Below are 24,061 nucleotides of genomic sequence, written 5' to 3' on the forward strand. Positions count from 1 at the left end.
AATGTTCATTCATTATTACTTTCGAGGACGTTGATGTTATCACGTTAAGTCGTTAATATCTAAAGTAGGATTTACTTTTACTGATATGGTTGCCTGTCATTACCGCTGGCAGAGTGACAGTGGTATCTGGTTATGACAAATGCACACAATTGTTCCGTAGGCTCAGGTTGCGACGACCTAACCTTCTGTTCCACGTCAACGACCACGGTTTGTGCCCGCTGGGGAGTGAAGTTTCGTGGCAAAGAGCCAGAGACAACAGACGAGGCACCTCCACTTCCAGGGTCCAGGCAGGTTGAGTTCTGCTACACGTAAGCACGCGGGGTCAAGTCGTCGCTGAAAAGTCATAAAACTCCCAATCTGCACGCCCTCACATAGTCACATTCAGCGTCTCCATCCACATCCAGGCATCCAGCCGCTCACGCGGTCACACCGCCGGCAATGGCGAGGCCAGGCGGCAAGGATGAATCGTGGGAGTACAGCCTGCGCAAGTATCTCCTGCTGCTGGCTACGCTGGTGGCCACGGTGACGTATGGCGCGGGGTTCAACCCCCCCGGTGGCGTCTGGCAGACTGCCGACCGCGCCGCCCACCGCATCGCCGGCGACCCCATCATCCGCGACACGAACTACGCCCGCTACCTGGCGTTCTTCTACAGCAACGCCACCGCCTTCGCATCGTCGCTCGTGGTCATCGTCCTCGTCCTCATCCTGTCCGTGCTGCACGACAGCGGGGGGATCATCAGGCTCGCGCCGCTGCTCGGCGTCCTCCGGGCCGTCATGGTGCTGGACCTGCTCAGTCTCATGGGCGCCTACGCGGCGGGGGCGTTCCGGGACACGCTCACGGCCGTCTACTCCCTGGTGCTGTCGGCCGGCGTCGTCGGCTACCTCGTGGCCCACTTGGTCCTCGCCTCGAGGTCGCCGGCGGAGGAGGACAAGTACAAGAGAGGGAAGAGCGCGCCGGAGCGGCTCCGCAAGGTGCTCATGCTGCTGGCCACGTTCGCGGCGAGCGTCACGTACGTCGCCGGCCTCAGCGCGCCGGGCGGCTTCTGGGACCACCCCGAGGACGGCCACCGCCCGGGCGACGCCATCCTCAAGGGAGGGCCCCACGACGCGCGCCTCAAGGCGTTCTTCGTCTGCAACACCACGGCGTTCGTCGCGTCCCTGCTCATCCTCGTCATGCTCCTGGAGAAGAAGCTCTGCTTCAGCCAGAAGGTACGGTCCTATGAGATCTACGGCTTCATCGCCGTCACGCTCATCAGCCTCCTGGCGGCGTATGCTGCCGGCAGCAGCCGGAAGATTGACACGACCATCTATGTCAGCGCTCTGGTTGGTGTCGTTGCCGTGTGCATTCTCATCCAAGTGGTTTTTGTTTTGCTCTTTCAACAAGCAAATTCGAGTCAGGGGCAACAAACTAATGGCAATGGCAGGTACTGGCAGATCATATATGATCCTTCTTTGTCGTCCCCTGCAATTTTGTGCAATTTCTTCGCTCTATCGCCGTTTTAAGCTCAGTATGCGAACTAATCACCGTTTTCTCTGTAATCTATCAGTGATGAGCGTCAACAGACTCAAGGTCCGGAAACCAGCAATGACAACAATGGCAGGTACGGACGGAAGAACATACTGTCCTTTATCTTTCTATATACTCTGCAAATTATTGAAATTGCAGTATGCAATTCAACGACATTTTACTTGCAAATTTTTAATGGTATTGCTTTCACTGTCATTTATCAGCAATGAGCAGCAGCAACGAACTAAGGTCTGCAAACTAGTAATGACAAAGTCAGTGTCGGTGTTTCGAGTTAACACCGACGAGTAAATTTCTAATATTACGCATCTGGTTTGGATGGTGTGCTAAGAGGACACGAGGTTTATACTGTTCGGGTAGAATGTCCCTACGTCCAGTTCGTTGCTGCTGCTCGTGTTACTAGCACTGAAAGTTCGTAGTAGAGGTTATAAACGGGCGAGAGAGGGACATGTCCCAAGTCTCTGGTGAAAAGAGTGAACGGGTGCTGAGAGAGCTTGGTTGCTGCTCAGCCGTGTGTTCGGGTCGTGCTCTGATCAGTTCGGGGTTCGATGAGTTTTTTTTTCATGCCTCTCATGAGACGCTCTGCTTTCCCTTTTATAGGCCAAGGGAAAGCACGGGTTACAGCGGAGGGAAAGAAAAGAACGAGAGAGAGAGAGAGCCGAAGGCCTTCAGGATCGCCGGGTCCTTCTCGTTCATGCGGGTCCCGCCGCTCCTGTAGATGTCAACAGGGACGGCGCCACGTCGCGACCCTGTTCATCACTGGCGCCATGCGCAGGCGTCGTCTGTCGGTCATGGCGCTCCACTCCGTCTTAGCGGACGTCGTGGTGAACTAACGCACCTGTCAGTGTTCGTACGAGGGTTAGGCAGAATAACACCGATACGTCCGACGCTGTTCTTGATGTGAATCCTCAGGTATGGCCCGTCGTGGCCACGGATTACATCGAGGCGTGCCAGTCTCTTCTCTGGTGTCATAGTTTTGACCCAGGGCCATACGCCTGGACCTAGAGTGGTTGGCGGCGGTATGGGACTCCGTCGGGCGAGGCGGAGTCCGTGGCCTCGGGGTCGGGCGAGGCGGAGCCTGCAACCTTGGGGTCGGGCGTGGCGAAGCCCGCGACCTTGGGGTTGGGCGAGGCGGAGCCCACGACCCCGGTGTCGGGCGAGGCGGTGCCCGCCCCCAGAGGTTGGGCGAGGCGGAGCCCGTGGCCTCGGGGTCGAGCGAGGCGGAGCCCGCCCCCAGAGGTCGGGCGAGGCGGAGCCTGCGACCCCAGTGTCGGGTGAGGCGGCGCCCGCCCCTAGAGGTCGGGCGAGGTGGAGCCCACGACCTTGGGGTCGGGTGAGACGGTGCCCGCCCCCAGAGGTCGGGCAAGGTGGAGCCCGCGACCTTGGGGTCGGGCGAGGCGGAGCCCGTGGCCTTGGGGTCGGGCGAGGCGGAGCCCGTGGCCTCGGTGTCGGGCAAAGCGGAGCCCGCGGCCTCGATGTCGGGCGAGGCGGAGCCCGCCCCCAAAGGCTCTCCAGAGGTCGGTCGAGGCAAAGCCCGCGCACTTGGGGGCCAGTTGGAGTCGTAGTCGCGCTTTTGACTGCTCGGATGAATTAACGTTGACGATCATTAGCCCCTCCTCTTCGGATACCCTAGAATTGGTCCCCGACAGTAGTTACGGTACGAACCGGAAGAGCATGTCCCTCCTATTCCAACTCTCCAAGTCAATTAAAACTAGAGTTTGTCTACGTAGTAGTCGGTTGTTTTAGGTCCTCCAAAACAGTCGGTTGTTGGCAGAGAAAAAAAAACCGGATTCTACCAGGACCCCCAAACGACTGTTGGAGCAAACAAAAACAAACGAATGTCAAACCCTATGATGTAGATCCAACGGTCAAACAAAACTATAGACAAATAAACACATCGGCAATCAATCTGACAACTGAAAGTTACTAAATCTGACCACATTTATTAAAGGACAGCAACTAAATGTTTCGCTTACACTAACATTAAAAAAATGACTGAAAACTGAAACTAACAAATAAAAAAACAATCGGATTATACCAGGACCAGAAACAACTGTTGGAGCAAACAAACGGCGTGTTCACTGGTTGGTTTCTGGGCTGGTTTGGACTGGCTGGTGCTGGTTTGTTGTGAGAGAAAAACACTGTTGCTGATTGAATAAGCCTGGTTGAAACCAACAAACAAACATGATGAAAAACAAACGAATTTTAAACCCTGTGATGCGGATCCAACGGTCAAACAAAACTACAGGCAAATAGACACATCGGCAATCAATCTGACAACTGAAAGTTACTAAATCTGACCACATTTATTAAAGAGCAGCAACTAAATGTTTCGCTTACACTATCTTATATAAAATTAAAAAAACATTAAAAAATTTGAATGAAAACTGAAACTAAGAAATAAAAAATTGACTGAAAACTGAAAAAAGAAAACAAACACAGCACACTAAAAAATTTGATGAGCAGCAGCAGCAGCAAACTCAGAGTCCCCAACCTAGTAATGGCAATGACCGGTACAAACACAGCACATTTTCTCTTTCCTTGTCAGCATATTATTGGCATTGCACTATGCAATTTGATTCTCTTTTTTTTTCTGAAAAAAAATAGCTGGCAGGACTTCTGCCAGTCAAAAATATTAATAGAGGAGAGAAAATTGTCGAAGTACGAACGAAAAAAACGTAATTTGATTCTGGTTTCTCTATACTTTTTGATTGATCTGTTTCTCTCTGTAATTAACCAGCGACGAGCATGAGAAGCAACAGAATCAAGCGCTGGAGAAGGCTCGCTCTCTAGTCCTGCTGCTCGCCACTCTCGCGACGGCCATCACCTACCAAGCAGGCCTGAACCCGCCGGGTGGCCTCTGGCAGAGCGACGGCGGCAGCATCTACAAGATCGGTGATCCGATCCTTTTGACCACGAACCCAAGGCGGTACAAGGCGTTCTACTACTGCAACTCCGTCGCCTTTGTTGCCTCCTTGGTTGCCATTGTGCTGGTTAGGAAGAAGACCCTGCACCACCACAACGCGCTGGAGGCCGCCATGGTGCTGGACCTGTTCGGCCTCATCGGTGCCTACGCCGCCGGCAGCTGCCGGGACGTGAGCACGTCCATCTACGCCATGGCCCTGGCAGGTGTCGTGCTGGTCTACGTGGTGATCCATGTCGTCTTGTTGACGCTGGACCACAAGGACGGCAGCGCGAGCGCGAGAGGGAATGATGAAACTTCCCTTGAGGAGAAAAATGATGCGGAGCTCGTGGAAAAGAGGCGCAAGCGGCTGCTCCTCTTCGCCATCTTGGCCGCGACCATCACCTACCAAGCCGGGCTGACACCGCCGGGCGGCTTTCTGGTCCAGGACGATAGCCATACCGGGCGACATGCCGGCGATCCGGTCCTGCTCAACAACTACCCGCGCCGTTACACGGCTTTCTTCTACTGCAACTCGGTGAGCTTCATGCTGTCCATCGCGCTCATCATCATCCTCGTGAACCCCAATCTGTACCATCCTGCCATTCGGAGCAATGCGCTGTCTGTCTGCACGGCGGCCGGGTTGATTGGAATCATGGGCGGCTACGCCGCCGGCTGCACGCAGCATCTGAAGACATCCATCTATATCTTCGCGTTGGCGGCAGTGGTCCTGTCCACTGTGGTCTTGCTGGCTGCAGTGTTCCTTGTGATCCATCTGAAAAAACAAGATGACAATGCTAACTGCAACAGAAGAGCAGCAAGAGAGGCACCCGGGGAAGAAGAAGAAGAAGCCAGTGCTGTTGCTGCTGAGGTGCCAAATGCCATGGGAGCCGAGCACAGAGCTCCTCAAGGAGCCAAAGCTCGCCGTGAAGGAAAGAGGGCACATGCCAAGCGCAAGTATCTGATGCTGCTTGGAATCCTTGTGGCGAGCGTGACCTACCAGGCCGGCTTGGCGCCGCCGGGCGGGGCATGGCAGTCCAACGACGGCACTCACACCGCGGGCGACCCGGTGATGCACGACTACCGGAGGGCCCGGTACCTTGCCTTCTTCTACAGCAACTCCACCTCCTTCGTGGCGTCCGTCATCGTCATCGTCCTGCTGCTGCCAGAGCCGCTGCACGAGCACGACAAGTGGTGGTGGCTCTGGCTCGGGGTCATGAACGCGACGATCGTGCTGGACCTGCTGGGCCTCCTGATCGCCTACGCCGCCGGGTCCAGCAGGACGTGGAAGACCTCTGTGTATGTTTCCGCCCTCGTTCTCGCTGTGCTCGCCTACTTCGCCATACATGTGCTGCTGTCAAGCTGGGTCAGGAGAGGGAAGAAGACAGCCCCCGACTCAGCGTCCCAGGAGAACGGAGAGAGAAACGAAGCGGCAACCTGACACATGAGAGGACCAGCTTGCTGAAACGTACAGTACGGAGCTGAATGTATGTGCTGTGTGCAGTCACCTGACTACCTGTAGAGTTTTTTTTCACGATCGCGTCGTTGCACGGTTTTTTGTTAAGAAGTGTAGTGTTTTTTTTGTTGATCCGTGTATTGTCTTTACTAAGTACTGACACTGACTTGCACAATTTTCCGAATACATTATTCAGTATTAACACTGACTTACAAGTGTTCGTTTTTGAGAGAGATTCCTAGTCCCGGTAGCCTGCTTTCTTTCTTTTTTTGATGAAACGAATCATGCAGGCGGTAGCCTGCCTTCATAATGCCAGTACAAGCTCTGAGTTTACCGATTTATCCCTTCCGTTACAAATGAGATGGAGTTAGGGCCCATAAAACATCGACCCTCTTCAATTCCCAGAGCCCATGTGAATAAGCATCAAGTATTGCACTAGAGATTCAGAATAGAACCTAGTACATACAAGTTTGCTTAATTCCTTGTCTATTTCAGTGTTCGAACACTGGTACATTTTTATTCGATTCATCGTTCATGAGAAGAAACAAAACCATTTTTTTTCCATCGACCTATAGCTGGATTTTGTTTTTAGCCTCGCAGCTCCAAAAAATTCTTTAACAAATAAATTATAGATACTAGCTGGTTTCAAAGGTGATTTTATAACAATATAAAATTTCTTTATTTTTTTAAATAATTTTATTTTCAGCAAGAACATTAAATTAGCACCAAAATATTTCTAAAAATATATCTATTTCTGTCGGTGTTTCGAGTAAACACCAACGAGTAAATTTGTTTATTGCGCGTTGGACCCGGATGGTGTGCTAAAAGGCACAAGGTTTATACTGGTTCGGGCAGAATGTCCCTACATCCAGTTTACGGCTGTTGCTCGTGTTATTAGCACTGAAAGGTTCGTAGTAGGGGTTACAAATGAGCAAGAGAGGGAAAGATCCCAAGTCCATGATGGAAAAGTCGAATGGGTCCTGAGAGCTTGGTCGCTGCTCAGCTATGTGAGATGTGTGTGTGTTGAGTCGAGTTGTCCCCTTAGTGGGGTGCCCTGCCTTCCCTTTTATAGACCAAGGGGAAGCAGAGATTACAGATGGGAGAAAGAAGAAAAACCAGAGGTAAAGAAGGTCCTTCGAAGGTGCCGGGTCTTCTTTTTCCTCTGAGCAAGCTTTGCTCACATGGCAGACGGTGCCAGGGACAGCTCCATGCGGACGTCTGTCCGCTGATCCTGATAGGGCTGTGTTCTGGCCTTGTCAGCAAGTGGTCACGTCCCATCCCGCCCCGACGGGCGGCGCGACGGACCAGGGTGCTGAATCGTGACCCTACGGGGAGCAGACGGCTCAGTGACCCCACGTCCATACTGTAGATGATGTGAGTTTCCTCCTAGACCGTAGTGGTTATCGTATGCTTCCTTCAGGATCCATGCCCAAGGGCAAATGCCGGTGCCCATAACACTGTAAGACAAATGTCGACGCCCACAACACTGTTCGGGCTTCTGACATGCCTAGAAAGGCTTAAAGCACCCATCTTATCATATCCTGATGATACTTTCTCGCGGACGTGCAGGGTATGGTCCTTGGTACTACGGTTGACTTAAGTGCCCCTTCTTATCTGCGTGCGTAGTTATGAAGGAGCAGCGCGCAGTCATCGGGCGAGCCGAAGTTTGCCGTCAGACGTCGGGCGAGGCGGAGCCAGCCCCCGGACATCGGGCGAAGCGGAGCCAGCCCCCGGACGTCGGGCGAGGCGAAGTCTGCCCCTCAGACATCGGGCGAGGCAGAGCCAGCCCCCGGACGTCGAACGAAGCAGAGTCAGCCCCCGGACATCGGGTGAGGCAGAGTCTACCCCTTAGACGTCGGGTGAGGCGGAGCCAGCCCCCAGACATTGGGCGAAGTGGAGCCAGCCCCCAGACATCGAGCGAGGCAGAGTCTGCCCTCAAACATCGAGCGAGGCGGAGCCAGCCCCCGAATGTCAGGCAAAGCGGAGCCAGCCTCCGGACGTCGGGCAAGGCAGAGTCTGCCCCTCAGACGTTGGGCAAGGCGAAGCCAGCCCCTAGACATCGGGCGAGGCGGAGCCAGCCCTCGGACATCGGGCGAGGCGAAACCAGCCCCCGGGGGTAAGGCGAGGCAAAATCTATCCTCGGACGTTGGGCGAGGCGGAGCCATCCCCCGAACGTCGAGCAAGGCAAAATCTGCCCTCAGACATCGGGCGAGGTGGAGCCAGCCCATGAACGTTGGGTGAAGTGGAGCCAGCCCTCAGACATTGGGCGAGACAGAGTCTACCACTCAGACGTCGGGCGAGGCGGAACCAGCCCTCAAACATCGGGTGAGGCAGAGCCAGCCCCTAGGGGTTAGGTAAGGTGGAATCTACCCTCGGACGTCAGGTGAGGCGTTGCCAGCCCCCAGACATCGAGCGAGGCGGAGCCAACCCTCGGGGGTCGAGCGAGGCGGAATCTACCCTCGTACGTCAGGCGAGGCAGAATCTGCCCTCGTACATCGGGTGAGGTGGAGCCACCCCTCGGATGTTGGGCGAGGCGGAGAGGGTCGAGCAAGGTGGAGCCAGCCCCCATGGGTCAGGTGAGGCGGAGTCTACCCTTAGATGTCGGGCGAGGCAGAGCCAGCCCCCGAGGGTTAGGTGAGGCAGAATCTGCCCTTGGACATCAGGCAAGGCAGAATCTGCCCTCGGGGGTCAGGCGAGGCAGAATCTGTCCTTGGACATCGGGCGAGGCGGAGTTAGCCCTCGAGCGTCAGGCGAGGCAGAGACGGTCGGGCAAGGTGGAGCCAGCCCTTGGGGGTCAGGTGTGGCGGAGTCTATCCTTAGACATCGGGCAAGACGGAGCCAACCTTTGAGGGTCAGACGAGACAGAGTTGACCCTCAGTCGTTGGGCAAGAGGTGTAGTCACGTTCTTGCCTGTTCGTAAGCATCAATGTTTGAGGGTTATTAGTGTCCCAGTATTTGGTCCCTGACAGTAGCCCCTGAGCCCCCAGGTGATTTGGACAGAACCGCCCAAGGGATGATTTGTCTTGCCACAGGGTGCGTGCGGGCGCACCCGATGGGTGTAGCTCCTGAGTCCTGAGGTGATTCAGATAGAATCGCTCGAGGGTGATTCATCTTGCCAGAGGGTGCGCGTGAGCGCACCCGTCAGGTGTAGCCCTCGAGCCTTGGGTGATTCGGATAGAATTGCCTAGGGGTGATTCGGACCCTTTATGGGTATGGCTGTGAAGTTTGGTGGTTGTTTAGCTGGATAGCTCAATTGGGATCGTGGTACCCCGTCCATGGGGATTCGGCTAGGTTCAATCCGGCTGAGATTCAATTGTGGGCCAAGACACCCATGGCGCTCATGCGCCTGGGTGCTGGCCATTTTTTGGAGCCTAGCTCTTTTCACCCTTTGTCATAGGGGTGTTTGGAGCGACTGTTGGAACCATTCATGGGCCAACCGCCGGACTCCTAGGCCTAGACGGGCCGTAGAGGCATTTTTTGATTCGTTTTTCCTTATACTCGTATCGAGTCCCGGTCCACCTAGGGAGGCAAAACGTCCAGCTGGTTTTTCAAAAGAAAGGATAGGGATTACGTGCGCCAATCTCACAAAGTGATGTTGTGATGGATCATGGCAGGCATGGAGATCTAGGCAGACGATTGCCTTCCTCGTATCCGTCAATCCTATAAAACCAAAGGGTTTGCCCTAGGGTTTCATACTTTGCCTCCTTGCCTTTGCATCTACAACCTCCACCTCCAATCGCCTAAGCCTCCTACATCTACATTTTCATCGTCGTCAAATTCGCATCCACCACTCCAATCCTCCAATGGAGCCATAGTGTCGCTCCGACATCACCCTCCAGCGCCTGGAGGGCCTCGTTCACCATGGTTTTCTTTGCGCGTGGACCGCCACTGAGGAGTGGTGGCTGCCTAGTGATGAGGTCATGCCATCACCGCTCGAGGGATACGTCGTGTCCTTCGCTCACTTCCACGAGCGGGGAGTCGCCACCCCCACCCACAAGTTTCTTTGGGGATTGCTGCACTACTACAAGGTACATCTTAATCCCAATGGAATCCAACACATTGCGGCATTCGTCACCCTGTGTGAGGGGTTCCTGGGGATTAGTCCCCACTTTTACCTATGGCGGTACTTCTTCGCTGTCACCCTCTTGAGGAAGCTAGAGAAAAAGCAGGAGCTAAACGTGACAATGGGATGCACCGGCATTTAGCTCCGCAACAACTGGGTCAATGAGTACCTGTCGATGCGTTTGTCGACCTCCAACAAGGGGTAGCATTCACATTGGTTCTACATCAGGAACGACACAGCCGCCCCCTTGCTAGAGTTCACCGGGCGCCTCATCGAAGAGGTCCCAGAATCATGGAGGAAGTGGGGGTCCTAGAGAAAGACAAGAAGAAAATCCAGAACCATCTCACCACCCTCCGAATCCTAAAGGAGAGGGGTGTGAAGGGGTCGGGGATCATCGGCGCCTACCACACACGAAGGGTGGCGCCGCTGATGAGGCGCGCGCTTCCCCTGCACATGATGGCGCTTGGGACGTCCCTCGATGGGACCATGCTCATCGAGGGAGCGCTCTCCCCTTCTGAAGTGGTGCAGCGCATCAAGGAGGCGATGGAGCCTCCATGGGACGATGCTAGTGCTGTCCTTGATTTTGTGTATCCGGTGCCGAGGCACCTCCCGATGCGGCTAGAACTAGGGTACATTACCTTCGTAAGTTTTCTTTCCTCATGCCCCCTTTTTAATTGAACTCCTGACCCCTTAATGCTGATATTGAGATAGGGGGGCCAACCGAAGAAACTCGCCCTTGCGGATCACATGGCTCCGCTGTTGAAGGACCCATTCATGGCAGCGGCCAACTGCATCACGACCGAGTGGTAGAGGAAGACGAAGGAGGTCGAAAGGAAGAAGAAGAAGCAAAAGCTGTGGGCATGGGAGCGAGGGGAGGAGACTAATAGCGACGATGATGATGATGAGGAAGAAGATGATGAGGTAGTTGCCGACACCGAGTGAGGTGACCTGGAGAGCGAGGATACGCCAATAGGTATCCATTCATCCATGCAGGGACCCTTCTCGTTCCATGTAGGGGGAAAGTGAGTACGTGAGGACGGCATAGGTGGGCCGAACCATTAGCCCATCCTTAGAACAAGTAGGGGTGGGCGGATCTATCGCCGTGCCTGAGGTGTCAGCGGAGGGGAGCATCCCCACCATCGTGCCTCAAGAGTCAGCGGGGGTGGGTGGATCAGTCGCCGTGCCTGAGGCATCAAGGGAGGGGGATGGCTCTGTTGCCGTGCCCCCGAGTGCAAGGGAGGCGATCCCCTTAGCCTGGGAGCAGGGGGCGAGCACCAAATGGCTCTGTCCTAAGGAGGCGGAGCAAGGACCTAGGGGTTCGTGCCCCAAATGTATCCTACGCCCAATAGCGTCGATGTAAGTCATTGACTTCTCTATTTTTCTCTATTTTTTTCTCTGTTTTCAGCATGACTCACGCCTTCTATTTCTCGCAGAGTCCTAAGACAAGGTACTTCTTTGGCGCTTGCGCCCAAGAAGAGCATCGCCATTCAGGTGAGACGGCGGCCATCGCCCGATGTTGCTCTCATCTCGGGTGGAAGCGGAGCCAACGTCATAGCCTCGTCGACCGGTTAGGCGCCACCCGTAGTGGTGCCCGTGCCCTCAGCGGGTCAAGCGGACATTGAGGTCGTAGGAGCACCCTCGGAAGTCACCGAGCAACTAGCGGCGGAGGCGATTCCGCTACCGACGTCGGAGCGTGTCGCACCCAATTTTGCATAGCAAAACCAAGTACTAATATATGTGCGCTCAGGATGTCCAAACACACACATATATCACAAATTGTAATGGCATCAAAGTAAAGTACTTATTACATCGCATATCTCATCACAATGTTAATATAAAGTTTGCTCAATGGCCATATTATTACAAACATAGCGGAAATACTAGCCAAATCTACCACATGGACTCCAACTAGGGAACATCTCCCTAGTAGTCCTGGACATCCTCCAGAAACTCTTCATATCCATTATCTCTTACCCATCCAGGATTTTCATTGGATGTAAAGCAAGTGTAAGCTCACCATGCTTAGCAAGTATATCAAAGGGATCTATGACGCTCAAAGGCTTGAATTTACACCACACAGTAGAAGCATCATTCCAAACATGAATTTACACAGTTATTGGACTACGTGTACTAATTCTAGAAAATACAGGGACCTAAACAAATAAAAATAGGACTAATTTGTATTTATTTTGAACTGCTACGGACTGCGGGTTGATTTACCAAAAACAAAGGGGCTTTTCTAAAAAATATATGCGGCTTGACTGTGGTTGACCACGCTGCTGACTGGATCGACATGTGGGCGCCTGTGATTTGCTTGGTGCACCACGTGGTGTGGTGGACTTGCTGACGCAGTATCGGGGCCAGGTCCATGGGTCCACGGTGGACCAGTTATTCCTCGAACTGGTACGTTGAGATCCTAGCCGTCTAGACAACATCTGATGGTACAAGAGGCACGGGAGGATCTCCACTAGCCGCATCGTACTGCTGGCGAGCACGCCATGGCCGGCGGTGAGGCAGACACGGCAGTGGACGCCGGGATGGCATTCTGGACCTCCCCAATCAAAGCCGAACCTTCTAGGATGATGTACAAGCATGCGCGAACATGTTGGAAGGACTACCGAGGTGAGGAACATGCTAGAGCATTGGTTCCATGGTGGTGCCATGGCCAACGGCATCTAGAGGTCGTCAGTACGGCGCTCCAGTGTGCAAAATGATGAATTGAGGGCATAGGAAGGACGAGGATCTCATCGCGAGTCGGTAGGAGGGAAGCTTGGCATCCGAGAAGCTCTTCGAGGCACTGGACATCAGCAGCGGTGACCTAGAGAAACGATGATGGTGCAGGTTAGGGAAAATCCGAGCAATGGTGACCAAAATGGTGAAATTGGCGTTACCTACGGCTACGGGAGAACACGATGGAGCTCTAGGTCATGTCGGTGTTGAGGTTCGAGGCGCGGGAGAGATGAATTGATAGCGGCGGTGATGGTTGGTGAGCACGAGCAGAGGAAAGAGAGAAGGAGGGCATTGGCTCAAAGCTTTATAGGCGGGGTGAGGCATGGTAGAAGGAAGGAGAGCAGAGCGCTCGAGCGGGATTGGTCGCCTGCCTTGCATGAGCGTCGGTGGCTGCTTGCCAAACATGGCCGCACCATCGGCGAGCGGCGAAGAAGGAAGGGGTGCTGGGGAGAAGAAATGAAAGGAAGGGAAGGGCGCTGACGTGCGGGGCCAGTGGCGCAGCGAGAGAGAAGGAAGAAGGGAGCGCTTGCGGGCTGGCGGGCGCTGTGGGCTGGGGTGCCGATGCAGGCCACGTGCCTAGGTGAGTAGGCGCACGAGCAGTGCGCTGGTGCGGGAAAGGGAAATGAGCGGGAGACGCGTGGAGCGGGCCGCTGAGTGGGCCGTCCGGAGCAGGAAGGCAGGAAGGAGAAAGGGAGGGGCGAGTTGGGCCGCCAAATGGGCCAAGCCGAGAAGGGGAGGAAGGAAAAGGGCCGACCGTTTCCTGGGCTAGGCTAAAAAGGAAGAAAGGGAGGATTTTTTAAAGTCAAATTCTTTTCCAATTCTAGTTTTCAAATCCAAGCCAAATTCAAATCGAATTCAAGTATAGTTTCAAATATACTTCCCTATTCAAATAAAAATGGACAATTTTGTTAGGCTTTCCAAGATAAACTTTACAACTTTAAAAATACTTTATTTTCTAATTTTCTTTTCTTTCTTTTCTTTTATTTCAAAGCCATTTTCAAACCCTTTTCAAAAACATTCCAAATTACATTGGAGTTTGGATCAACACCATTCATCACAATAAATAAAATGCAACAGCATGTATGCTCACACATGTTACTACTTTATGATGAATTTTAAATTAATGAATTTTTTTTTATTTTCCTACTTTTCATGTGCACAAAAATTCATAAATAAATCATTTTAGCTCTATTTCAAAAGAGGCAAATTTTAGGGTGTTACAGAGCAGATGGAGCTGCCGCTCGCGCTTGTGGCGCCGACTGTGGTGGGCGCGACGCCGCCGGTCAAGGCCCTGCCGACGCAAACAGAGGCGGCCATGACCACGACAAGCTAGGCATAGCCGAACGCGGCCGCAGTGGTGCCCGGGGACGCAGCACGATCCGTACCACCGATGGCCCAAGTGACGATGCCTGATGTGGGCCGGACAGAGGGGGACACGGGCGAGGGGTCCCCAGGTGTTGTGGCGGTGGTGGAAAGGACCAGCAGGGGGTCACCCTTGGCCCTGATGTCAGGGGGCAGCCGCTCGCCCACGTGGGGTGAGTCGCTGCTCTAGTGGATGGATCCGCAAGACCCGTCGTTGATACTCTTCTCGCTCGATGATGCTACCGAGAGCATAGAACGGGAGAGTCTTGACGAGGGGATCTCGGCCATGCTAGAAGTTCTGAACCAGGCCAAGGGTGTCCTACGCGATGTTATCATTCCTATAGGCTGGGTATTCATTTAATCTCTCCTCTCTCTTTCTTTTTTCTTTCTTCATGTATCTTTGTGTTTTGACATTGATCTTCTTTCAGTCCCTTATCTCTTGTAGGTGGGAGAAATCCTGGTTCCTTCATGAGTAGAAGGAGAAATGGGACTGCCTCAACGAAGAGGCCCAACTGCATGGGGATGTGAGCGCCCAGCTTGCTGTCACCCAATAGAGGGTGGTCGAGATGACTCCCATGGCCGAGGAGGCGGCCGGGCTCTGGTAGCAGGAGGCTGAGGCCCGTCGGGACACGAAGGATGCCAAGAATGCTTTTGAGAAACTATCGGTGAGGTCACGGCAGGATGAGGAGGAGGCCACCAGAATCCAGAAGGAGCAGGACAAGCTGCTATAGAGGGACACCGAGGTCCGCTAGTGGATCCTCAACCTCCTGGTCAAGGTGGAGAAGGAGCGGGAGCTCAAGCTAGGAGCCGAGGAGAGGTCCATGGCCCTATAGCAGAGAGCAAACCTAGACATCGAGGCGGTTGCCCGGCTACATAGGGAGCGAGACGAGCTATGCCAGACCACAAAGAGGCTCCGCTCAGAGCTCGGCGCGGCCCACGGTGAGCACGACTAGGCCATCCGAGAGCATGACGAGGTGCAACAGATGATCTGCTCCCTCTGGGCTAAGCTTGGGACCACGACAACCCAAAGGCTGGAGACTAAGAGCGTCTTCATTGGGCTAGTCATGGAGCTTACCGAGGCATGGAGGATCCTTTAGGTGGAGAGCAACGAGCATGATCTCCTATGCACTATCATCGGGATGGTCTTTGATGACCTGGAGGTGGTGTGGTCGGAGGGGACCAGCTCGCTTATGGCCCATGACGTAGACATCATGGCATGGGTGTGCCAGCTCAAGAGGGAGGCTCTTCGCTCTGGGATCACCCAAGCCTTCGCCATCGCCTGCTCCCACTACACCGATAGTATTGACTTGGAGACAATGAGCCTTGGCTTCGCGCTTGGCTACGAAGCCTCCGAGCTGGACGAAATAGAGAAGGTGGTGGCTCCAGTCATGTGAAACCTAGTGAACAAAGTTAAAGAGATAGTTCTTCCCCATAGGGGATAGTTAGTCGATTAGGTTGGATGATCTCGGATGAGTGTCATTGTACTCTAGACAATTGCCAATCCTTACGTATCATAAGAATAAATTTGTAACTTTGTTATTTTGTTTTGTTTGATTGAATTTGTTTCCTTCCCTTTTTGTATGCGCTAAGAGAAGGCTCACATATTCTAACCCTTCAATTCGTTAAAACCATAGGACCCGAGGTGTAAGGGGAAAGCTTCCATCACGTTGGTGAGCAAAGACACCGTAGCCACCGAGGTGTAGGTGTTTTGTAGTTCAAACAGGCCTGATTAATCATTCATTTTTACAAACCTTGCCACTAGGCTTAGTGTGAAGAAGAGGTCTGATGCGGCAATTGTTTTAGAAAAGGTATACTTATACCTTTATCTATCCCCGAGTGAGATCCACCCCTTTGCCGCTGCTGGGGTCGGATGTCACTAAAAATTGAGGGAAGGACAATGAGACTTAGGAGAATGCATCTCTTGTATTCGCACATACCCTCCCCCTAGGATCTTAGCTATCATTCTGCGATCGTGCATTAGGTCTCCTTGTAAGTCCAACCTTCCTTGAGCCCCCGCATGTAGTGGGGATTTGGTCAAGGGTTGGCTTATTTTTTGTGACCATCGCCCCATCCATAGTTTCCACAACAGGAGGGGTTGAGTTAACATCATTTGTCTTAATGGCTTGAGTAGTCAGGTGACACACTCAATGAGCTTGCTAACAGGCGTGTTCAGACAAAATTTGGTTCCGTCGCTTGTAATGGGGTCGGCAAAGCCCTCGGGGGCATTCCGTTGCACCTTAACCCACCTTCCAATAGATTCTCCCTCAATGGGGAGTCTATGGGCTTGGCTTTTTGGGTCAAATGAGAAGGTTTCTTGATCTAGGATTGGGCAGCTCGAGCCCCTGAGCCCCTTGAGGTTCGATAAGGGTTGGTCATGTTTCATGCGTCACCCTGTCCTCAGTTTCCGCAATAGGAGGGGCTAAGCTAACGACACTTGCCTCAATGGCTTGAGTGTCATGGTCGATGAGCCTACTAATGAACATGTTCGAGTGGAATTTGGGTCTGTCATCTACTGACGGGGTCGGCAGAGCCCTCATGTGGCATTCCACTACTTCTTAACCTGCCTCCTAGTAGATGCCTGAGCCATTCGATAGGCTTGGGTGGCCCATTGGCCTTTCCTTGATGGAGATTCTGTGGGCTTGGCTCGAGGTTAGAATCAAACAAGAAAGGTCGAGATGTCCCTGCCCTCTTCTGAGCGGGGTCAGGCAAGGCCGCTTTGGCTCATCTTGGTTTTTCTCCCCTAGCTCTATTTGACATGAGGTGGCCACGAGCCCTTCGTGGGCCAGCCTTCGAACCTTGGTCAGTTGCCGCCCATATCGAATGAGATGACTACCGTTTCATGACGTGACATGAAGCATTGTGATGCAGCAATCGCATATGCGATGCTTTGATGTATGAAAAAAGTGTCAGAATGATTATATAAAGAAATAGCAGGGGTCGGTAATGTTACCTTGTTCATGCGGTGGTTTGGGTCTGACGTTCATGATGGTACTGGTGTAACCTGTGTGAGCCTCCGACTCGTCCATATCTATCATTCGGTAGCAGCCCAAGCCGTTCGATTGATTTGGGTGACCTGATAACCTCTCCTTAATGGAGATTCTATAGGTAGGCCCCTCCAAGTCCTTCTCAAGAAGGTGGAGGTTAAGGTTCAAAGTGCGGAGACAAGGACTCTGATCGCGCTGGTGGACCAAAATGTCATAGCCGCTAGGGCGTAGGGTCCTAGTGGTCCGACCAGGCCTACTCAAGGTTTGTGCCCATGCACCATGCCTCTAGTTTTTTTAAATGTAAGGAGGGGCCGAGCAAAGAGAATGTCTAGCGAATAGACACCCTCACTAGCCCCCCGAGCAATTCCTGACCCTCTGCCATCGCTGGGTCAGAAGCTCGGTAATGAAATTAATACGCAAAGTAAGTTAGTGAGAATGCTTATCTTTCAGCAGCGGTCTTGAGCCATCCGATCGACCTGGACATTGGTTTTACCTCGATGGTAAGTGTGGTGGGTTTGAAAAGCCTCCCCCTGATATGAGCATGACCCCGCTTGCTCCTTATCCATTTCTCATTAGTGGTCAAGCCGTACGATCGACTCGCATTACTTGTTTGAGACAAGATTTCCCTGTGAAAATAGAGGATGAGGACATTCCATGCAAGAATTTATTTAGGTAAATAAGCCAAGCGTCGAATTTGTGCAAAAATGGATGAGCTCTTTGTTATAGCAAATGGTTTTTAGCTCTTCTCCCTCTTTTTGTAAAAGAGGTTTTAGTGTGTTCCAACCCTTCTCATTGTTGAGGTCATAAAGGCTGCGAGTGTGGGTGAGCTAGCTCTGATCACGCTAGTGAGCAAAGGTGCCATAGCCATCGGGGCATAGGTTTCTTGCAGTCTGCCTAGTTTTACTTAGAGCTTGTTCTCAAAAACCTAGCTCCTAGGACTTAACGTACAGAGGGTAGGCACTAAGAATTTTTGTAGGATAAATGTACTTATATTAGCCCTCGAGTGAGTTCCAACCCCCTAGTGTTTGCTGGGGTCAAATGTCATGAAGGATCGGGGAGTTTTGATAACTAAACTAATAAGTAAAAAGTGCGCATTTATTAGGGGTAAAAGCGAGCTACTCAATGTTCTAGGCATTGGTGAAGACCTCACTATCGATGGTTTTTAGTTTATATGTGCCTAGCCAGAGTACCTCCGTGATGACGTACAGTCCCTCCCATGGCGGGGAGAGCTTGTGGCAGTCCTAGTTGCTCTGGACAAGGCGGAGGACCAGGTCCCCGATGTTGAAGGCCCAACCCCGCACTCATTGGCTATGGTACCATCGCAAAGCCTGTTGGTACATGGCCAAGTGGAGGAGGGTAATGTCATGAGCTTCATCCAGCTAGTCCATGGCGTCCTCATGGGATGCCTTAGCTCCCTGTTTGTCGTATGCCCTGATCCTTGGCGCGCCATAGTTGAGGTCAGTTGGGAGGATGGCCTCAGAACCGTAGACCATGAAGAAGGGCATGTAGCTGGTGGCTCGACTAGGGTTGTCCTCAGGCTCCAAAGTACTAAAGGAAGTTCAGTGACCCAGCGTGCACCGAATTTGTTCAACCAGTTAAAGATCCTTGGTTTGAGGCCTTGTAGGACCATGCCATTCGCGTGTTCCACCTACCCATTCATTCGGGGGTGTGCTATGGAGGCCCAGTCGATGTGGATGTGATGTTCATCGCAAAATCAGAGGAGTTTCTTCCCAGTGAACTATGTGCCATTGTTTGTGATGATGAAGTTCAGGACTCTAAAGTGATGGAAGATTTCGAGGAAGAACAGCATGGCCTGCTCAGATTTGATCATGGAGATCGGTCAAGCTTCCATCCATTTTGTAAACTTGTCAATGGTGACAAGCAAGTGGGTGTAGCCCTCGGCTGCCTTTTTGAGTGGTCCAACCAGATCGAGTTCCTAGACTATGAACGGCTAGGTGATGGGGATCGTCTAGAGTGCTTGGGCTGGTAGGTGAGTCTGTCGAGCATAGTACTAGCACCCTTTGTAGGTGCGTATGATTTGCTCGGCATCGGCTACCATGGTAGGCCAATAGAAGCCTTGTCGTAACATGTTTCCGACTAGGATTCTGGGCGTGGCATGGTGACCGTAGACCCCACTATGGATATCACTCAGCAAATGATTCCCCTATTCAAAGGGGATGCAGCGCTGTAGGATCTCGATGTGGACTCGCTTGTAGAGTTCACCCTCCACAAGAACAAAGGTCTTGGCGCAACGTGTGAGCCATCGGGTCTTCATCCTATCTATCGACAGTGTGTCATAGAGGAGGTAGTCGAGGTAGAGCATTCTCTAGTCGACCAGAGGGTCGGGCTCTATCGCTGGATCCTCTTTGAGCTCCATGACCTCAGAGCTAGACATAGTCGATGGTTGTTCAGCCCCTGAGCTAGGATTGGATGGATCATCACCACCCTATTCTGACTCCTCATAGTGAACTGAGGGCTTGTGCTGATCGCTGGAGAAGACACCCATTAGCACTGGCTCTTGGCCGGATGTAGCTTTCACAAGCAAGTCAGCTGCCTCATTGAGAAGCCTTGGGATGTGATTGAGTTCAAGACCATTGAACTTGTCCTCCAACCGGTGGACTTCTCAGCAATATGCGGCCATCTTGGCGTTGTGGCAGCTTGACTTCTTCATGACTTGGTCAACAACCAACTGGGAATCCCCTTGAACATCGAGGCGTCAGATGCCCAACTCAATGGCAATGCATAGGCCTTTGATGAGTGCCTCATATTCAGCTATGTTGTTGGAGAAGGGGAAATGGAGATGGGACATGTACTGCATGCATACCCTAAGGGGCAACATGAAGACCAGCCCCGCACCGGCACCCTTCTTCATTAGCGATCCATCGAAGTACATCGTCTAGTACTCTTGATCGATGACCGCTGGTGGCATTTGGACCTCGGTCCATTCCGCGATGAAATTAGCCAACACCTAGGACTTGATGGCCATCTAGGAGGCATACGTAATGCCCTGACCCATTAGCTTGAGTGCCCATTTTGTGGTTCTTCCCATGGCATCCTAGTTTTGGACAACCTCACTAAGGGGGAAGGACGTCATGACTATCACAGGATGTGACTCGAAGTAGTGGCATAGCTTTGTCTTGGTGATGAGGATGGCATACAAAAGCTTCTAGATCTAGGGGTAGCAGGTCTTTGAGTTGGATAGGACCTCGCTAATGAAGTACATAGGGTGCTGTACTTTGGGGGCATGCCCCTCTTCCTCCCGCTCCACTACCAGGGCAGCGCTGACCACTTGCGTGGTGGCCGCAATGTAGAGCAGAAGGAGTTCTCCATCGATAGGAGGAACTAGGATCGAGGCCTTCATCAGAAGCAACTTGACCATGTCAAGTGCCTTCTGGGCCTTGGATGTTCATTCGAAGTGGTTGGCCTTCTTCAGAAGTCGATAAAGGGGGGGACCTCATTTGCTGAGGCACGAGATGAAGCGGCTGAGAGCGGTGAGGCACCCTATAACTCAATGTACTCCCTTAATGTTCTAAATCGGGCCTATCCTCATGATGGCTAAGATCTTCTTTGGGTTGGCTTTGATGCCACACTCGGAGACGATGTCAGCTATGAGGTGGTCAGCCCATTTGGACTTGACCATGATGTCGTCAATGTAGGCCTCAACAATCTACCCGATGAGGTTCCCAAAACACTTGAGCATGCAATGCTAGTATGTAGCCCCCGTGTTCTTTAGACTGAATGGCATTGTGATGTAGCAAAACAATCCGAAGTGGGTGATGAAAGATGTCGCGAGCTGGTCAGACTCTTTCATTGCAATTTGATGGTACCCAGAGTACGCATCAAGGAAGCAGAGGGTTTCACACCACTAGGTAGAATCAACTATCTGGTCTATGCACGGCAAAGGAAACGGATCCTTTGGGCATGCTTTGTTGAGACCTATATAGTCAACACACATCCTCCATTTTCACTCTTTTTTCATACAAGAACGGATTGGCCAACCACTCTAGGTGGTACACTTCCTTGATGAACCCGGCCACCATAAGCTTTGTGTTTTCCTCACTGATGGTCCTACATTTCCCCTCATCAAAGCGACGAAGGCATTGTTTCACCGGCTTGGAGCCTAAACAGATTTTCAAGGTGTGCTTGGCGACTTCCCTCGGGACACCTGGCATGTCCGAGGGTTTCCATGCAAAGATGTCCCTATTGGTGTAGAGGAAGTCGATGAGCGCTCTTTCCTATTTAGAGGAAAGCGTGATGCCAATACACACCACCTTGCCATCGGGGCTATTGGGATATATGAGGACCTCTTTAGAGCCCACCGCAGGCTCAAAAGACCTAGTCGACTTCTTGGGGTTGGGCACTTCTTTGGTGACCTCTTTCTTGATGGCAGTGAGCTCTCCGGAGGCAACAATTGTTGTGGCATGATCGTAGCACTTGACCTCGCACTCATAGGTGTGCTAGAAGGAGCTACCGACGGTGATGATCCCACCGAGGCCCGGTATCTTTAGCTTGAGGTAGGTATAGTTGGGGATAGTCATGAACTTCATGTAGCATGGACATCCTAGGATGGCATGGTAGGTTTCGAGAACCTAACCACCATAAGGTGAGGGTTTCCATCCTATAATTGGATGGATCCCCAAAGGTAATGGGCAGATAGCTCTGCCCAAGTGGCATGGCCTGCTTTCTAGACACGATGCCATAGAAAGGTGCTTCGGTTGGGTGGACATGTGTCCAGTTGATGCCCATTTTGTCAAGCTTCTTGGCATACATCATGTTAAGGCCGCTGCCTCCATTCATCAGTATTTTGGTGAGCCGCTTCATGCCAACAATCGGGTATCTCCCTGGATGTGGGATGCTCTCTGGATGGTCGGTCCGATCGAAGGTTATGGTAGACTCTAACCACCAGAGGAGGGTAGGTGTGGCTGGTTTGGTCGTATAGACCTCGCAGTGTGTGACCTTCTATCAGCGTTTGGAGTCGTAGACCACCGATCCTCTGAAGATCATGAGGCAACCGTCTAGTATTGGAAAGCCACCATCCTTCTCCTCGACATCGTCCATGGTGGGGTCAAGGTCCTTTTTGTGCTCCCCTTTGTTGGAGCCCCTAGACAAGAACTGCTGCGTGAGGCTGCAGTCCTTGTATAGTTGTTTGACTAGGAAAGCATGGTTTGGGCATGGCCCCTCGAGTAATTTTTTGAAATGGTTCAGAGTGCCCTCCGCGAGCTTTCGACCACATCTTCGGTCAGCGGCAGCCATGATCGATCCCTCACGCCGTTGCTTCTTGTTCTTCTTTTTGGTGGAACAATTGGAGACGCCTTCACCAGCATCCTCGTCCTATCTTGCCTTGCCATCAAGACGATCGAAGATCACTTCGACCGCTTCTTCTCTAGAGGCAAGGCTAGAGGTGATGTCTAGGAGTACCTTGGTGGTTCATGGGCCCATGCATCCAAGCTTATGAACCAGAGACTCATAGGTGGTCCCAGATAGGAAAGCTCCTATAACGTTGGCGTCAGTGATGTTAGGAAGCTTATTGCATTGCCGAGAGAAGCACCGGATGTACCCATGGTGGGTTTCACCAGCCTTTTGTCTATAGTTCTTAAGGTCCCATGGGTTCCTAGGGCGCTTGTATGTGCCCTAGAAATTCCCCACAAAGATCTCCTTCAGATCCACCCAACTCTGGATTCCATTGGATGACAGGTGTTCCAACCATGCTCATGCTAAATCGGCTAAGAATAGTGGCAAGTTGTGGATAATGAAGTCATCATTATCTGCACCACTGGCTTGGTAGGCAAGCTAATAGTCTTTGAGCCATAGTCCAGGGTTTGTTTACCAGAGTACTTTGGGATATTGGTTGGTGGTCGGTACCTTGGCGGGAAGGTAGCGTTGAGGATGTGTCAGCCGAAGGCCTAAGGCCCCAGTTGGCCAGGGCTTAGGCTTCGGTCCTCATCACTATTATAGCATCCACCATGGTGAGGGTGGTAGCCACATCTGTCTCCCTCTCTCGGGTCATCATAGGCACGTCTGTGGGCATCGAGGGTGCTATACGCACCACAGTTGCCACCGAGACACTGACACATTGGGATCACGGTGTGCTGCCTACTTCCTTGTGGTTCTAGGTGGACCGATGCATCCCTAACAGGACGCTCTGAGGGCATGCACTGGCTAGCATTGAGCTCGTGTCATCGAGAAAACAAGCTTTCGACCTACTGTGCTGCCGCACGCTTGAGCAGTGTGCAAATCTTGTGGTGGGCCTGGTGATCCTTAGGTGTCATGGCGTCTAGAAGGCCATGGAGTAGGGCCACTGTGGCAGCAATGTTCTAGCTAGCCCAGGCAAAGCAAGTGAGGGCTTTATCATTGGCGATGATCCTTTGGTTCACATCGCGAGAAATGGCATAGGCGCGCCCACCATCTCCGCGGCGCTCGATCTCTGGATTGAGCTCCACGCAATCCTACTTGAGCTAGAGTCATGCTTCCTCGATCTCTTAGTGTCAGGCCTTTAGCTGCTCCACCAGCATGTGTGGTTGGGCCGCTGTCTCCCCCTGGGCCTCATCGCCGAGGTTGTTCACTAGGGTAGCCTCCTCCTCGTGAATGCTCTTGACATGTCCCTCGGGGACACCCGTAATGAAACATTCACAGGAGGGGTGATGGCTTCCCCTGCTGGAGTTAGAGCCAGAGAGCGACTTTGGCTCCTCTATCAAGAGCTCATGGAAAGATTCTGTGATGTGTTCGATCACCCCCATGAATTCATCATTCGTGGGAGGTGGGAACATGTGTTGTGCCACATGGTGGCTAATGGTCGTTGTGGTGTTGCAGAGACCGAACAGAAGCACTATCGAGGCACTCGAAATGAGGTGTTTCGGAGAGAGTGGTTCCCTTCCAGTGAGCCATGCCTTGACATTAGCGTTAGAGAAGGTGAGGTGGCCTGGGTTCTCCCTAGATGGCTAGAATCCTAGGGAGACATCGAGCTAGCGCCTAAGCCTCCCATAGTCGAGGCCGGTGGAAGGGAGAGGTTGGATGGCAGCGTGAGCCAATGCCAACTCTC

General features: G+C 52.5%; 1 protein-coding gene across 2 annotated transcripts; it reads left to right on the forward strand.

Moving 5' to 3' along the window:
* Positions 1-339: 339 nt before the first annotated feature.
* LOC136547391 (uncharacterized) lies at positions 340-6,091 on the forward strand. 2 transcript variants are annotated; one of them, XM_066539352.1, is made up of 4 exons: positions 394-1,209; positions 1,317-1,424; positions 1,548-1,601; positions 4,266-6,091. In XM_066539352.1, the coding sequence occupies exons 1-4, from the start codon at positions 530-532 to the stop codon at positions 5,866-5,868; spliced, it is 2,445 nt and encodes an 814-aa protein (XP_066395449.1). In that variant the 5' UTR covers positions 394-529; the 3' UTR covers positions 5,869-6,091. The 2 variants fall into 2 exon arrangements, with proteins under 2 accessions (XP_066395442.1, XP_066395449.1); XM_066539345.1 differs by having other exon boundaries at positions 340-1,424.
* Positions 6,092-24,061: the final 17,970 nt, after the last annotated feature.

Source organism: Miscanthus floridulus, chromosome 1 (assembly GCF_019320115.1).
Source record: "Miscanthus floridulus cultivar M001 chromosome 1, ASM1932011v1, whole genome shotgun sequence".
Lineage (NCBI taxonomy): Eukaryota > Viridiplantae > Streptophyta > Magnoliopsida > Poales > Poaceae > Miscanthus > Miscanthus floridulus.

What these genes read in the sequence shown, in the direction of transcription:
- LOC136547391 (XM_066539345.1), top strand. Translation starts at nt 439, where the DNA reads ATGGCGAGGCCAGGCGGCAAGGATGAATCGTGGGAGTACAGCCTGCGC. An exon ending in CAAACTAATGGCAATGGCAG is followed by an intron (nt 1,425 to 1,547) that starts GTACTGGCAGAT and finishes GTAATCTATCAG; the next exon opens with TGATGAGCGTCAACAGACTC. An exon ending in AGCAATGACAACAATGGCAG is followed by an intron (nt 1,602 to 4,265) that starts GTACGGACGGAA and finishes GTAATTAACCAG; the next exon opens with CGACGAGCATGAGAAGCAAC.